This window comes from Chinchilla lanigera, unplaced genomic scaffold (assembly GCF_000276665.1).
Source record: "Chinchilla lanigera isolate Chin_1 unplaced genomic scaffold, ChiLan1.0 scaffold00154, whole genome shotgun sequence".
In the NCBI taxonomy this organism is placed as follows: Eukaryota; Metazoa; Chordata; class Mammalia; order Rodentia; family Chinchillidae; genus Chinchilla; species Chinchilla lanigera.
The window spans coordinates 2,420,718-2,435,371 of record NW_004955555.1 but is presented as its reverse complement, the minus strand read 5'-3'; the positions used below and the strand labels follow the sequence as shown (position 1 = coordinate 2,435,371).

General features: G+C 55.3%; 2 protein-coding genes and 1 long non-coding RNA gene across 3 annotated transcripts in view; 2 read left to right on the top strand and 1 right to left on the bottom strand.

Moving 5' to 3' along the window:
* Positions 1-1,293, top strand: part of LOC106147409 — a 6,224-nt gene extending 4,931 nt beyond the window's left edge. Inside the window, exon 3 of the long non-coding RNA XR_001232304.1 lies at positions 895-1,293. This is a non-coding gene — a long non-coding RNA (uncharacterized LOC106147409). The remainder of the gene's footprint in view (positions 1-894) is intronic.
* Positions 1,294-5,191: 3,898 nt separating this feature from the next.
* Positions 5,192-14,654, top strand: part of Ercc1 (excision repair cross-complementation group 1) — a 36,671-nt gene continuing 27,208 nt past the window's right edge. Inside the window, exons 1-2 of the mRNA XM_013508709.1 lie at positions 5,192-5,252; positions 5,688-5,745. Coding sequence (XP_013364163.1) covers positions 5,203-5,252; positions 5,688-5,745 — 108 coding nt within the window. The 5' untranslated portion in view covers positions 5,192-5,202. The remainder of the gene's footprint in view (positions 5,253-5,687; positions 5,746-14,654) is intronic.
* Positions 13,895-14,654, bottom strand: part of LOC106147408 (vegetative cell wall protein gp1-like) — a gene marked incomplete in the record, with an annotated part of 1,874 nt that continues 1,114 nt past the window's right edge. The window contains 1 exon segment of the mRNA XM_013508711.1: positions 13,895-14,654. Coding sequence (XP_013364165.1) covers positions 14,130-14,654 — 525 coding nt within the window.

Here is a 14,654-nt window from a genome sequence, read left to right as displayed (position 1 = left end):
CTGCTTGCAAAAGTGCTGCCACTGATGCCTCCCAGGACTCCATGTGCCATGGCTCCTCCCATCAAAAAGAAGCAAGAGTCAGCCAGGCATGGTGGCGCATGCCTGTAATCCCAGCACTTGGGAGGCTGAGGCAGGAGGATTGTTGGGAGTTCAAGACCAGCCTAGGCTACAAAGTGAGCTCCAGGCCAGTTTGAACTGCATAGTGAGACTCTGTCTCAACAAACAAACAAACAAACAAACAAACAAAAAGAGTCACTCTAAGCTTTACAGGTGCAGACGCCCTCCATTTCCTACATCCGTCACAGGCCTCCTGTGTCCATCAAAGAAGGGGACCCTGAAGACACAGAGTCACACTCAGATGCATGTGCAGCCAGGCAAGGTGGTGCACGCCTGTAATCTCAGCACTTGGGAGGCTGAGACAGGAGGATCATTGCAAGTTCAAGACCAGCCTGGGCTACGAGGTGAGCTCAAGGCCAGCCTGAACTGCATAGCGAGGCCCTGACTCAAAAAGACAAAACTAAGCAAAACAAAATAATAAATTTAGTAAGGGAGGAGGAGTAGCTGCACTCAGTGCTGTTACATGCCTTATCTCCTCTGAGCCCACTCCAACCCAGCCCTATAAGTAGATTCTGAATTGTTGCTATTGTACAGAAGAGGAAACTGAGGCATGGGGTTATCATGAGCACAACAGCAGTCTGGGTAACATGCTGAGCTGGTGTGGTCTTTGCCTTTCTGACAAGTCCAGGCTGGCACTGAACCGTGGGTCCCACTGGCTGGCTGGGCCATGTCCCAGGAGTGGTCCTGGGGCCTCAGGGAGGGGCATCCACTGTTTCTGGGAAGCAGAGTGGCTCAGACGGGAGTCTCAGCTCCACCCTCCCTGTATTCTCATTCCAGCTCCTCACCATGGCCCCTGAAGCTGGCACGACCGCAAGTACGAACTGCTCCAGTGTCTCCTCTTGCTGTGGCATCGCTGTTCCAGATGCCCCGGGCTTGCCATCTTCAGGCCTTTGTCCTGCTCTTCCTCTTCCCTTCCCTTCCCTTCCTCTGCTTAGACTGTCCTCCTCTGGCTTTAGCTCCTGCAGCCCTTCCTCCAGGAAGACCTCTCTGCCACAACCCTGTGTTGAGCTGTGTCCCTCTCCCCCTCTTGCCTCTGCCTTCCAGGTTCATCACTGTCTGGGGACAGTTCTGTCTCCCTCATTGCACTGTGAGTCACATGAGGCCTGCGTTCTAGTTCTTCTGGTCACTGCTGTGTCCCCACATAGTCGAGGGGACTCAGTAGGTGCTTAATAAATACTTGTCGAGCAAATAATTCATCACCATTTATTCATTCACTTACTCATTCACAGGTTCTGACAGACCCTAGGGAGAGACACCTGCCTCTGCCATCACTCTGGCTGGGGGAAGATGGCAGGGATCAGCTGCCAGCAGGAAACTGCCGGTCCGTGTTGTGCAGAGATCAGATGTTGAGCCAGCTCCTGGGACCATTTCAGCCACCTGGGACTGTGCACTCTGTCCAGGGTTGGAGGAAGGAGGTCTGCCTGACAGACTCCTAGCTGTGACAGACAGAAAGACAGACACACACACAGGGACAAGCACAGACAGACCCTCCTAGCATGCGCCAAGCTACAGAAAGCCTCAGACCCTTGCCTTTGTGCACACCGAGACCACTCTGCAAGGATATCACACAGACGCATGCCCATGTGCACATCCCAGTCACACACACCTCCACCTGTCTGCAGAGACACGCAGCTGCACACAAGCAAATGGGCAGAACTAGAACCCCAGGCCACCACCTGCACCCCCAGCCGGGGCTCTCAGATTCTCTGCAGCTCACGCAGACATTTCCCAGGGGCTGCTCAGCCACACGTGCACTCTCACTTGTCCAGCTGCATAAAAACCCACAGAATAAGGAACTCCGGGGCACTAAGAGGCCCGGAACCACACAGCCGCCTCCCCCATGGTGCAGCCTGCCGTCCACGCGCTCACAACTATGCACACTCGGGGTTTTGCATACATGCATGTGCAGGTACCCACGTGCAACCCAGACCGAAGCTGAGGGCTCAGGTTCGCTCAGATGCAGGTTATCTCAGGGCTGGGCCAGGGCTGCTGTCCGCTGCCCCCTGTGGGGGCCACTTCTCACCCGACCCCAACCCAGAGGCACACAGTATGACTAGGTGTCCCTGGCTACAACCATCTGGGCACTGAGTGCCAGGGGTACTCAGCGAGGAGGGAGCAAGCTGGGAGAGCTTCCTGGTGGAGGTGGTCTAGACAGCCGCCCTCAGATCTGGAAAGAGCTGGGTGAGGACGGCTTCCCTGAAGCACTCTCCTGAGTGTGGACCTGGAGACCAAAGCAGAGGTGGGGGGGGGGCTCAGAAGTAGGACCAGACCAAGGTGGCAAGGGTGACCCCTTTAGAGACCTTTCTGCCTGCACTTAAAGATACAAATAATATGAGTAGGATTCATAATAAAAACTGAGAGCCACTGAGAAAACGAACCATACCAGGCACAATACTATACAGCTCCTCTGTTTTCGTGTTTAGCACCCGCTCCAGTAAAACTACCCGCCTCTGTGCTTCTGAGGAACCCGTGGCCCTGCCACTATCCACAGAATCCTCTCTCACTGAGCTACAGTCCCAGCCCTTAGCCTTGTTTTAAAGAGAAAATGAATTAATCTGTAAAATGCCTAGAACAGTGCCTGGCAGACCACGCAATCCTCACAAGCGCAAGTTACTAATAATCATGGTGATGAAATCACATACTGTGATTAATAGAGTAATGGTGATTATTACTGCCTCTTGGCAGCTACGAAAACGGCATGGTGAGCTCTGGGGTCCTGGGTGGATTTTTGGCCCTGCGTCCCCACACTAGCTCTGTCCTTGCCTGCGTCGTTAAGGGCGTGTCTGAGCGCACTGTCTGGCCATTCTATTGTTCTCTGACCCACTGTCTCCCAACTTTGTGATTCTCTGCGCAAACACGGGCCCCATCCTACACCCTCTCCCTCGCTGGTCACCCAGCCGCACTGCCCACAAGCCACAGCGTCCCCGTCACAGGAATGCTTCCTCCTCACTGGCCCAGGGGCCTCCCCAGCGGATCTCCTCCCCCACCCTGCTCTTCCTGCACCGCTGGGATGGGACGTCTGTGGCTGGGCTCGGTGGACTCCGGCTGTAACCACTCGGTCCCTGACTCAGGCCGGGACTCTCTCATTGACCCCAGCGCGGCCTGCGCGCCCCCGCAGCCAGACAGCCATGCGGGGGCGTCCTGGGGGGGGTCACAGGCGGCCACGTGCCCAGCCCCATTCGGTCTGTGATTCAGTCCGCTTGTCTAGGCCACCAGGGGTGCCCTGGGCTGGTGATGTCAGCGGCCAGGTATGCGGCTGGGGTTTCTCTGAGGTGACTCAGGCCCAGCTACCCTTTTCCTCAGGCAGACACTCTGGGCATCTGTCCAGGGCAGGCGGCTGCTGGCGGCCTGATGCTGCCTTCCCGGCCCCCTCCACGCCCTCCAAAATCCAGAGCTGTGGGAACAGCAGGGCCAGAGACAGGCACTGCACGGGGAGGTCTCAGAGGCAAGGACCCAGCCAGAGCGGGCAGCCCACAAAGCCTTCCCCACCTGGCCCTAAGAGCAGGACTCACAGGTGGCTGTGGATGATGCAGCTCGTTCATTCATTCATTCATTCGTCCCTCCAAGCAGCCAATGGAACACTGAATCGGCACCCAGTGCTGGAGACAGCAAGAAACGGGACCGGCAAGGACTCCTCGCAAAGCCTCGGTTGCAGGCTGCAGCTCTTCCTTCTTTTTATTATTGTTTCCTCCCGGATTCACCAAGTTGCAAGGTTCAGGCTGATTTTTTGTTTGTTTGTTTGTTTGTTTGTTTGTTAATTTTCAGGCTGATTTCTGCTCTACCATCGAGCTGTTTGTGAAAACGCTCGGCCTCCAGACAGCCCTTGGAGAAAGTCCTTTCTGGAGTCTGCCCTTCAGAAAGATCAGAAGGCACTTTCTCTTGCCCTTTGGCCTCTTCAAGTTCCTAGTCCTGCTGGGTGTTTCAAACTATTCCCCCTAACCACACCTTCATCTGCACCCCCAATGTGCACCCCAAAGTCATGACCCCCACTGGGCCTGTGCTGACACTGGGATCCTGACTTCCAGGCGACTTCATGTGGGCACAGCCGTGCCTAGAGAAGGCCTGTGATGATGCCCATTTCATAGGAGAGAAACTGAGACTAAGGTTTTGGTTCCCACTGGCACAGGACCCCACAGCTAGACCCAGACTTTGACATGCACAGAAAGGCACACAACTAAAATGAGGGTTTTGTAAATGTCTGTTTTGTGCTAACCACTTTCTGAACACTTTTTTCAACCCCTGGGATTGAACCCAGGGCCTTTGCACTGAACTACATCCCCAGCCCTCTAGCCTTCTTTTTTTTTTTTTTTTTTTTTGGTACTAGGAATCAAACTCAGGACCTTGAATTTGCCAAGCAGGTGCTGGGTTATGTTTTATTCTGGGATGAGGTGGTCATGCTAAGTCATTAAGTTGCCCAAGTGGGGCTCCAAACTAGTAATCCTTCTGCCTCAGCCTTCCACAGGGCTGGGGATAGAGGCATGCACCAGGCCTGTCCCTACATACTTTCTATATGAATTTATTTACTCCCATCCATCTCATGACTGGGTATAGTTTTTTTGTTTGTTTGTTTGTTTTTTTCTGGTACCGGGAATCGAACTCATGACCTTGAGTTTGCCAGGCAGGCGCTGTGCCGCTGAGCTAAATCCCCAGCCCTGTGACTGGGTACAGTTATGCCCATTTGACTGGGGGACCTGACACTAATGCAGCAAAAAAACACACAGGTCATGTCCAAAAATATTGTGTGAGGCCATATGTGCCGCAAACTTTGTTGGGTGCTGAAAATTAGTGCGTGCAGCCCAATACAGCTCAAGGGAACCTTGTGTGCTCTGACCACCAAGGCTACCCAGCGGACAATCCCTGAGAAGCACAGCCACACAGATATGTGCACTTGACACGGACGTTTGTGAGGTGTTTATTCATTTTGTCATCGAGTAATTACTGAGGACTCACTGTGTTCCCGGCAGTGCTAGGGACCCAGTGGCAACCATGGCAGCCCTGGGCCACGCCCAACAGCATGTGTGGTTGTTGAGTTCAGGAGACAGACAATAAAGAAATGAGCAAATACATCATTCACCATTAGAAATCATGATAATTACCAGGAGGGGACCTCTGAGACAGTCTGCACACAAACGCAGGTACCCGCCCACTTACACACAGAGATCTGGGAACACGCGTGTGTGAACACACGCAGAGGCAGAAGTACATGGGTAAAACCATACACATCCACAGGCACTACTCACGGTTTCACAAGGATGAGATTCAGAAGCACACACACATCCACATCTGCACAGTCCATACACCCAGTCACAAATGCAGACTCGGACACCACTGCCTCTGTCTCACACAACGGAAGCCCTGGGAGGGTCCTCACCCAGGAAATGCTGCTACATGTGTCTATTGTCCCCAACACTCACTCACCTACAGTCACATCCACTCATGCTGTCACACACCCAACTTCTCTCTGCTCAGAGATTCGCCCCAGCCCTGGTCACATGAAGCCACGGGATGAGGGTGTCGGGTGTGTTGTGGGGATGAGTTATCAGAACCTCCCGCTGTGGACTGCTTTCCAGACACCGGACGGAAAGACCGAGGCGGCTGCCTGTGTGCTGGAAGGCGCGAGAAAGACAGGCAAGCACCAGGGGAAGCGCAGCGGGCCAGGGCGGGGGGAAGCTCGGCGGGGACCCCAATCGCCGCAGTGCACTCGTGGGAACCCCAATCGCCGCAATTCACCCAGAAACCCCAGAGGCCGAGGAGAAAGCGGCAAGCCTGACAAGCGCGTTGCCTCTAGTTGGTTATTAATGGGTGAATGAGACATTCATGGCACGAGACGGCGAGACCTGCCGGGGAAGAGGGGGCGAGACCCACAGAGACCCAAACGGAGGCGGTCCCGGGGCAGACGGGAGGAGCGGGTGACAGGCAGATGGCTGCTGTCTAAAGGGAAACCGGCAATTTGGGGACCCGGTTCTCCCCCGCTGCCATCACCGCAGTCTCCCCCCGCCCAAGCTCCCGGTCGTCCGGTCTGTCGGCCCGGGCTGGTCCTGGCTGAGCTCTGTGCGGCCGCGCCGCCTGGCCTGGGACAAACAACCCTCACGTTGCTAGGTGATGGCGTTCCACAGGCCGTCGCGTCACCGCGTCTGCGCGGGCGGGAGGGGTTGGGGGGCGCTCAGAGACAACGGCGGCCTAGTCGTTTGTTGACGTTGCCTGGCAACCGCCGCGGTGCTGCCGGGCAACGCCGGCCGACTGTTCGCTTTCTTAAAGGGGCCAGGTCGTTAGCAGACTCAGGACTTTCCGGGAGACAAGTTTCATTCCCAGGCATCGGAAGTTTAGGATACTTGGAGGCTGGGTGAAGCTCTCCCTGGAAGAGAGAGAACATAAGGCAAGAGCTATTGGCATCTCAACCAAATCATTTGAGACGTTAGTGCGATTAGAGCGCCCATGTGCACGGGCGCGTTTGTGGGCAGGTACCAATGGGAGTGGCTGGCCGAGACATCCTGACAGAGAAACCTGAGTTCAGATAGCTGCTCCGTGACCTTGACCTGTGACTTCCTCTTAGCCTCTTTCCTTCCTAAAGTGGAACTGATAACATCACCCTCCTCCAGAATTGTGACTGTGTGAAGTTCTGTAAAGCACTTAGTAAGTAGTAAGCACTCTTTACATAACAGGCTTGATTATGTTATTTAATAACTGGATTCTGTCCGCGCCTCACTGGGTTTTGGGATGAGTGAGGAGGTGGTTATCAAGTACCTCCCGCATCGAAGTGTAACCTCTGTACAGGTGGGGCGTTGGATATTGGTGTTTTTATTATTTCCTCAGAGGGCCTGGCAGGTGGGGAGGACGCCTTGTCCTGCTGAATATTGGCTGTGTGACCTCCCACCCCCAAGCAAATGCCTCTCCCTCTCCCACCGTCTACTTGCTCCTCAGTGAAGCACGGTGACTTCTGAATATGGGCAGGGGTCCCCTCTCCCTGGGCGCGCCAGGCCAGGGCCGCAAGTCTGAAGCGTGATTCATGGCGCTAGGTTATGTAAAGCTCGATTCTGCACAGAGGGCAGGTTATATAAATGTGTCTAATGTGCAGCCTACATAGCAGGCCTGGGGAGGGACCTGGTTTAGTAAACGGCACTGGCTGCTCCCAGGAAGGAGGGCCAATATGCGTGGGCCATGTGCGTGCATACTGTCCCGTTGAAAAGATCATGCACCCTCCCGAGGGTCTCTCTATACCCCAAAATAGCCTTGCCTTCAGTCACTGACCCAATGCCTGTCTATCTCTCTCTCCTCCCTGATCCCCATCTCTGATCTGCCTCTGTCTCATCATCTCTGTGTGTCTCTGTCACACTCTCTCTGTTCCTCAGCCTGGGCCTTTCTCTTTCCTTTTATTTTATTATCTACTTTAACTCTCTGCCAACTTGTTCCCAAAGGAATTTTAGAAGGATCTGAGAAGCACTGAGCCCTTCCTGCTGATGGATATGTGATGCTGGGTTGAGCCCCCTGTTCTCTGGGCCTCTGTCTTTCTCTGCAATTTTTTTTTTTTTTTTTTGAGACAGGGTCTCTCTATCCAGTTCAGGCTGGCCTTGAGCTCACTTGGTAGCATAGGATGGTCTCAACTCACAACGATCCTCCTGCCTCAGCCTCCTAAGTGCTGGGATTACAGGTGTGCACCACCACACCTGGCTCTGTCTGCAGAATTAAGGGGAGCGAGTAGAGCAAGCAGGCAGGGCTCTCCTCACCTGAGAACTATTTAAAAAGTATGTTTCTCCAGCCTCATACTGTCAGGCTGTGGGTCAGAATCCTAGAGAAAGAGACCACAAGAATTATGATAGGCGAGATTCTGCCTGGGCAAGTCAAAGCAGCAAGCCAAACTGCTGGCCTGGGGCCTCCACACACTTATTGCAGTGCCAAGGCCCTCCGCCACAGAATAGGTGAGGTCCATGGCCAGGGGCAAGACTCACTCTAAGGCAACAGAGGATCCTAAATGTGGAGGACGGAGAGAGGTGAGGTGGGGTTGAGACAAAGATCAGAAAAATGGCAGGACACAGAGAGAGATACAGAGAAGTCAAAGGGTAAAGGGACAGGGACAAAAACTTCATGTTTTTGCACCCTGCCTGAAAACACACCTCCAAGGGCTGTATGTCATATCCCGTGCGCTTGTGTGACGGTGTTTATGAGGTTGCTGCAGGCGGCATTGATGTGTGCCTGGTTGACGGCTGTGGTTGGGTGTGGGAGGCAGATGCCGGGCTGGGAGGTTCTGTGTGCACCCTGTGGCATGTGCCTACCTGCCCCTAAGCAAGTTTTCAGGGCCAGCACGGTAACTGCCTGACAACCTGAGCACCAGCCAGGCAGCATTCTCTGGTTAGGCCTTGGCAACGCCCTGCTGGGTGTGGCTGACGTGCCAGCATGCAGCCTTAGGAGATGCGCACAGAGACAAGTGTAAGGTTGAGCCTCGCTCCAGGTGTTGAGGATCTTCTGTCCGGAGGTGTGGACTTGGGAGCCAGACTGCTCTGGAAGTCCTGGATCTGTTAAACTGCAAAGATAATGACTTCTACAGGGATGGCGTGAGCACCACCTAACTCAATAGTGACACCGCCCTAGACTGCTTGCCAGGAATCTGTGTGCTGGGCAACTCTGCAGGTCCAGCGTTAAGAATCTGATTCCTGGTACCTGCCAGTCCGTGTAACCACTGTCTGTCACCTGGAGCCCTATGGTGGCCTCCTCACTGGTCTCTTTGTCTCTACCTTTATCCCCCGAAGCCTGTACCTCACATAGAGCCAAAGAGATCCTGTTAAAAGCAGAGTCAGCCCTTTTGCTCAAAATGCTCCCAGGGCTTTGGACACATTCAGGAGAGTCATAGGCCTCACCACGCCCTGTGCCCTGGCCCTGAATTAGTCTCTCTGACCTCACCTGCTGGCCCCGCCCCCTTGTTCCCTCGGCCACACTGGCTTCCTGTTTCCCCAACAGGCCAGACAGGATCACACCTTAATGCCTTTGCACTGGTTCTTCCCTGCGTTGGGCATGCTCTTAGCTCAGATATCCAGGCATTTCTCCCTCATCAACTTCTGGTCTCCTCCTTCTGGATCATCTCACTGACAGTGACACCCCTAATCTTCCCCCTCTGCTTCCCCAGCACACCTTACTTTCCAGTAGAATTTGCTTAATTTGTACATTCGTGTTAATTTACTGTATATTCATTAGTCACTTCCCTCTCTGCTCTCTCAAGGAGTTCCCAGCAGGCCAGAGACAGTCCAGTTCGCTGCTGTCTGCCCCTAGCGCTTACTACTGTGGCCATATAGTAGATGCTCCATAAATAGCTGTTGTCTAAACAAGTGATGAATGATGCGTGCCAGGAATCGTTCAGCGAGCTGGAGGTGTGCAAATTCTCTAAATCGTCACCATAGCCTTATTTGCTAAGCGCTGCTTATTAATGTCCCAAATTTACAGATATGAAACTGAGAGTCAGAGAGGGGAAGTCCCTTTGGTGCAAAGGGCCTGAAGATCAGAGAGATTATTCAGCCATCAGAGGCGTCCTGCGGGGGCCTGGGGGTTGCCTGTGTTTTAAGGTCAACATTTCTGTTTATTCCTCAGGCTGTCCCTGCCCCTTTTTGTTGTTGTTGTTCTGTTTTGTTTTGTTTTTTTTTTTTTTTTTTGGTACCGGGAATCGAACTCAGGACCTCGCGCTTGCCAGGCAGGCGCTGTGCTGCTGAACTAAATCCCCGGCCCAGTCCCTGCCCCTTTGAAGCGAAGGGTCTCTCATCTTTGTGTCCCGCCAGCTCCCCGTGGTTGAAGCTTCCGCACGCGTCTCCTAGTTTCTAGCTGCGGGGTCCTGATCTCTGTTTTTGCGTTGCTGTGTCTCGGTGGCAGGGCCTCCGCGCAGGCCAGGTCTCTGGAGGTGAAAGTCCTTGTTCAGCGTGCCGCCTGGGCTCGCAGTCCCGGCCCGGCCTCCTCGCACGCGCCCTGCCCCCGCGCGGCCGGAATCGCTGTTCACAACCCCGGGGCGGGGCGGGGCCTGTTGCTTGGAGACCAATGTTTTGCCGTGGCAAACTGGGTCTCTGGGCCATGGCGGGGAGGGCGGCCTGGGAACCTGGGCCCGGCGTGGGAGCCGGGGGCCCAGGAGGGCTCTGATGGGAAAGAGGGAGGAGGATGAGATTTGGGGGTCAGGTACGGACAGAGGGACAGCTTCGCGGGAGCTGGAGAAGACTGAGGGGACGAGGACGATTATTAGGGTTCAGCTCGAGGCAAGCGGGAAGGAGTTTGGGGAAGACCTGATACTGGGGGAAGACTGGGGGTGCCACGGAGGGGATTGGGAGGACAGGGGCAGAACAGTGGGGTCATTTGAGGGAGCCGGAAGAGACACCCGGGACGGTGAGTGACAGAAGGACGTGGGAAACTGGAAGTTTAGGGGGTTCAGGAATCAAGCGATGGTGTAAGGCAGAGCGTGGGGGAACTTGAGAAGCGTAAGGGAGGGGCAGGGGAGGGGGACAGATTTGCAGGGTGGGGAACAAGTGCACTGTACGGGGTGCAAGATGTGAGTTTACAGAGTTTTGGGGAAGGCCAAAGGTCCCCAAGGAGGTGGCTGAAACGGACTGGAAACAAGGGTGAATCAGAAGTGTGTTTTTGTGTTTGTGTTTGTGTAGTGGGGGGTGCCTGGCCACTTCCAGGCTCCTGGCGACAGGGGCTCTCACTAACCATTGTCCCTGGTCTGGCCAGGACATCCGGCAACGTCTCTTGGGAGGCGACGACGGGTTACGTAACCCCGCCAGGCCCGGCTGTCCCGCGGGAAAGGCCGGAGTCCGGATCGCGGGCCCCTCCCCTCCCCTCCCCTCCCCTCCTCTCACCCAGAGGAAGGGCCTGGGCCGGGATCCCCTGGCTTGCGTGACGTCACAAGTGGGCGGGACCACGGAGTCCCGAACTCGTTTTTCTTTTTCTTTTTTCTTTTTTTTTTTTTTTTTTTTTTTTTGAGACAGGATCTCGCTATGCAGTTCAGGTTGGCCTTGAGCTCAGTTTGTAGCCCAGGCTGGTCTCGAAGTCGCAACGATCTCCTGCCTCAGCCTCCCGAGTGCTGGGATTACAGGTGTGCGCCACCACACCCGGCCTGCGAACTCGTTTTTCATCCTCTGAGGCATGCGAATTCGTTTTTCGTCCACAGGTCTGGATCTGAGACCGGAGTAGAGACGGGTATCCTTAGCGCCGCTTCTGGTTGAGGCCGCACAATGGCCATGGCTGTTAGGCAAGAGGGTAAACTGAGTCCAGGAGCGTGCTGAGCCCTTTCATGGAATTGGTTCATTCGACAGCGATGTATTGAGCACCTACTCTGTCTCAGTTACCGTCCACGCTCATGGTGATACAGCAGTCAACGCAACAGGCGTTCTTCATCCCAGAAGCCCCTGGGCTGACCCCATCCCAACCTGCGACTGACCCCAGCCGTACCTCCTTCCTAGACCCAGCCCCTTGGGGACCCTTCCCTAGAGAGGCAGGCAGAACTGGTCCTGGCTCCTGAGTCCCCAGTGTCTGCACGACAGCAGCCACATGGCCTGTCACTTCCTCCCATCTGCATCAACCCCACAGGGCATGACTAGAGATGCGGGTCTGAACAGGCAGTGGCGAATCATCAGACGTCATGACTGCGGGCTGTGCTGTCACCGAGGCGGGCCCCTGAGATGTCATCCAGTCCTCTCCTCCTCCAAACGCCTCTGGGGCCTGCGGGCCTAGGAGGGGAGCACTGCGCTGCTGCTGCTGGAACTCAGCCTCCCAAGAAAGCGATCTGCTTTCAGCCAAGCCCTGTCCAAGGGTCTGGAAGGTGGCTTCTGGCCGCCTCACTCCTCATCCTCCAGGCAGCTTCCTTTCAACGCCCACACTCCTCCCCCAGCGCCTGGCCTTCTGAACTCTGTCTCTTGCCTCTCCTGGTCTGCAGGTCACCTCCTCGCCTGCAATTTTAAAGCCTTTCAGAGCCAGCCCTGGGACGATCTCATCCCTGTCCTCCCAGTTTTCCCCTAACTTGGTGCCTGGCCCCCACACCAGGTGGTGACTCCAATCAGCACGGGTGGGGACACTAAGAGCTCAGAGACTCCCACTGGCCAGGACACACAAGAGGTCACATTGAACCGGGCATAGTGGCATGCCCTGTAATCCTAGCACTCGGCAGGCTGAGCAGGAGTACCATCAGGAGTCTGAGGCCAGCTCAGCCAACACAGTGAGACCCTGTCTGAGAAAACAAAGAGAAGCCATGATCAGGGGTAGGTTTTTCAAGGTACTTCCGTTTGTATTTATCAAAACATTTAAAAAAAAAAAAAACAAAACACAAAGACATGATAAAAGTTGGAAGGTGATGAATATTCTAATTATCCAAGTTAAATTATATCTATATCTCTTTCTATATATATAAAATGAAGGCAAGAGTGGTGGCACATGACTGTAATCCCAACACTCTTAAGAGGATGAGGAAGGAGGATTGCAAGTTCAAACTTCATGACTTATCAAGACCTTGTCTCAAAAATAAAAAATAAAAAATAAAAGGGGAGAGGAGCTGAGGATGTAGCTCAGACAAAAGGTTCTGGGTTCAATTCCCAAGACTGAAAAAACAGAAACAACAAAAAACCCATCCCATTGTACCTACACCTCTTAAACATGTATGTGTAAATTATTACATGTCAGTCAAAAATAAATAAAATACAGAAGGCCACAGTGGTGCATGCCAGTAATCCCAGCACTTGGGAGGCTGAGGCAGGAGAATTGCTGCAAGTTCAAGGCCAGTGAGGCCAACCTGGACTACATTACCAGATTCTATCTCAAAAATCAATCGATCGATAAATAAAATAGAAATTTAAAAATTACCCCCTGTGGAATGATTTGAAATTGATCTGGGTATCTTCCTTCCAGTCATGCCTGCTCCTTTCTCCTCCTGGGTTCATCTCAGGGATGACCTTACCACCTGCCCTCTCCTGAGGTGGGGATCAGAGCCTCATCCAGCATGTGCCCTCCCCCCATAGCCTCTCAGCCTCGAAGTCTGGTTCTTCCTGCCTCCTGACACTTGGGCATGGTGGTGCACACTTGTACCCCATCACTCAGGAGGCTGAGGCAGGAGGATTGACATGAGTTCCAGGCCAACCTGGGTTACAAGGTGAGTTCAAGGCCAGCCTGAACTGCATAGCAAGACCTTGTCTCAAAAAACCCAGAATCAAAATCAAAGAAAAATCCCTGCCTTTGTCCCTCCCTCCTCTGCTCAAAGCTTGCCATGGCTCCCCAGTGCCTTTAGGGGAAAAATCTAGGGCCTTCCCAGTGGCCCACCAGGCCCTGTGTGGTCTGCTCAGTGCTGACTTTTCCAGCGTCCTAATTCCTTGATCCTCTCTACTCTTCTTGATCCTCTACAGGCTCCTCCAGCCCGACCCTCTGTCTGGTGGTTCTGTGCCCTACCACGCAGACAGCGTAACAACTGGGCACCCGGCTTGAACTTTGTGCCTTCCAGGGACAGTGACCTTGCTGTCACTTGAAACTGCCTCCCAGCCACTGCCAAGAGGTTCGCATTAGCTGTCACTGTACAGCTGCCTGGCACACTGCCTTAGGGGTCACGCGGGTAGGCCACTCCCCTCTGTCCTTTAAACCTCCGGGGAAGGCAGTGTAGACCCTTGCTGCCCGGGACCGTCCTTGGTGGAGGCAGCGCGGGAGCCAGAGGGTGTCAGAATGGGAAGGGGCCTCGCAGGGGCCCAGGCGCAGCAGGGATCCCAGCTGTGCTCTGCCTGGAGCCCTTGCGTCCCAACGCTGACTGGCAAGGGAAGAAACGCGGTCCATCCGTGAGCTAAGCAGTGGGTCCCCGGCTGAACCCTGATTGGCGACACAGAGCCCTCAGCCTTGGCGACCGAGGACCTGCAGGGCTCTGTCTCCGGCCTGAGGCTGGAGTCTGGTCACAGGATGAGCCCCACTGTGACCCCAGACCGAGGCCCGGGCCGCGGGGAGTGAGACCTCCCCTCCAGCCCCCACGCAGGCCCTGGCCTTCCGAGCCGCACCCCAGAGTGGCCGGGTCAGGGTCAGCGTTGGGGCGCAGAGTCCAGAGAGCCAGAGGCGCGTGGCGGGGCGGGGAGGGGCACCGGGACACAAGTAGGGCGCTTGGGAGACATTTTGGACAGAGCGGGGGGGCAGGGCTGAGAATGAAAGCTGGGGAGCCCGGGCGCGGGGGGAGGGGAGCTGCGGTGTGGGATGGGGACGGAGCGAGGCGGAGGATGGGGCACAGGACACGGGGAAGGACGGCACCGGGCGGGCGGGCGCTGAAGTCGCGCCTGAAGCCGCTGGCCGAGGGACGCGGTGGGGCGCGCTGGGGACGCGGGGACCCACTCCGCCCGGCGCCCCCCCATCCCCCTTCCGCTCCCCGGAAGCGCTGAGTCGTCCTGCCTTATCTGGGGGCGGCTATTTCGGGCTCGGCTCCGAGCGCCGCGACTATTTTTAGCCTCGCTCGGGTAAAAATGGACTCTGCGTCGCGCGCGTTCCCGAGGCCGTGCGCGCCCCCGCGAGCACGGGCCGAAGCGCGCGCCTGAGCCCCCTCCCCGCGCACGCGC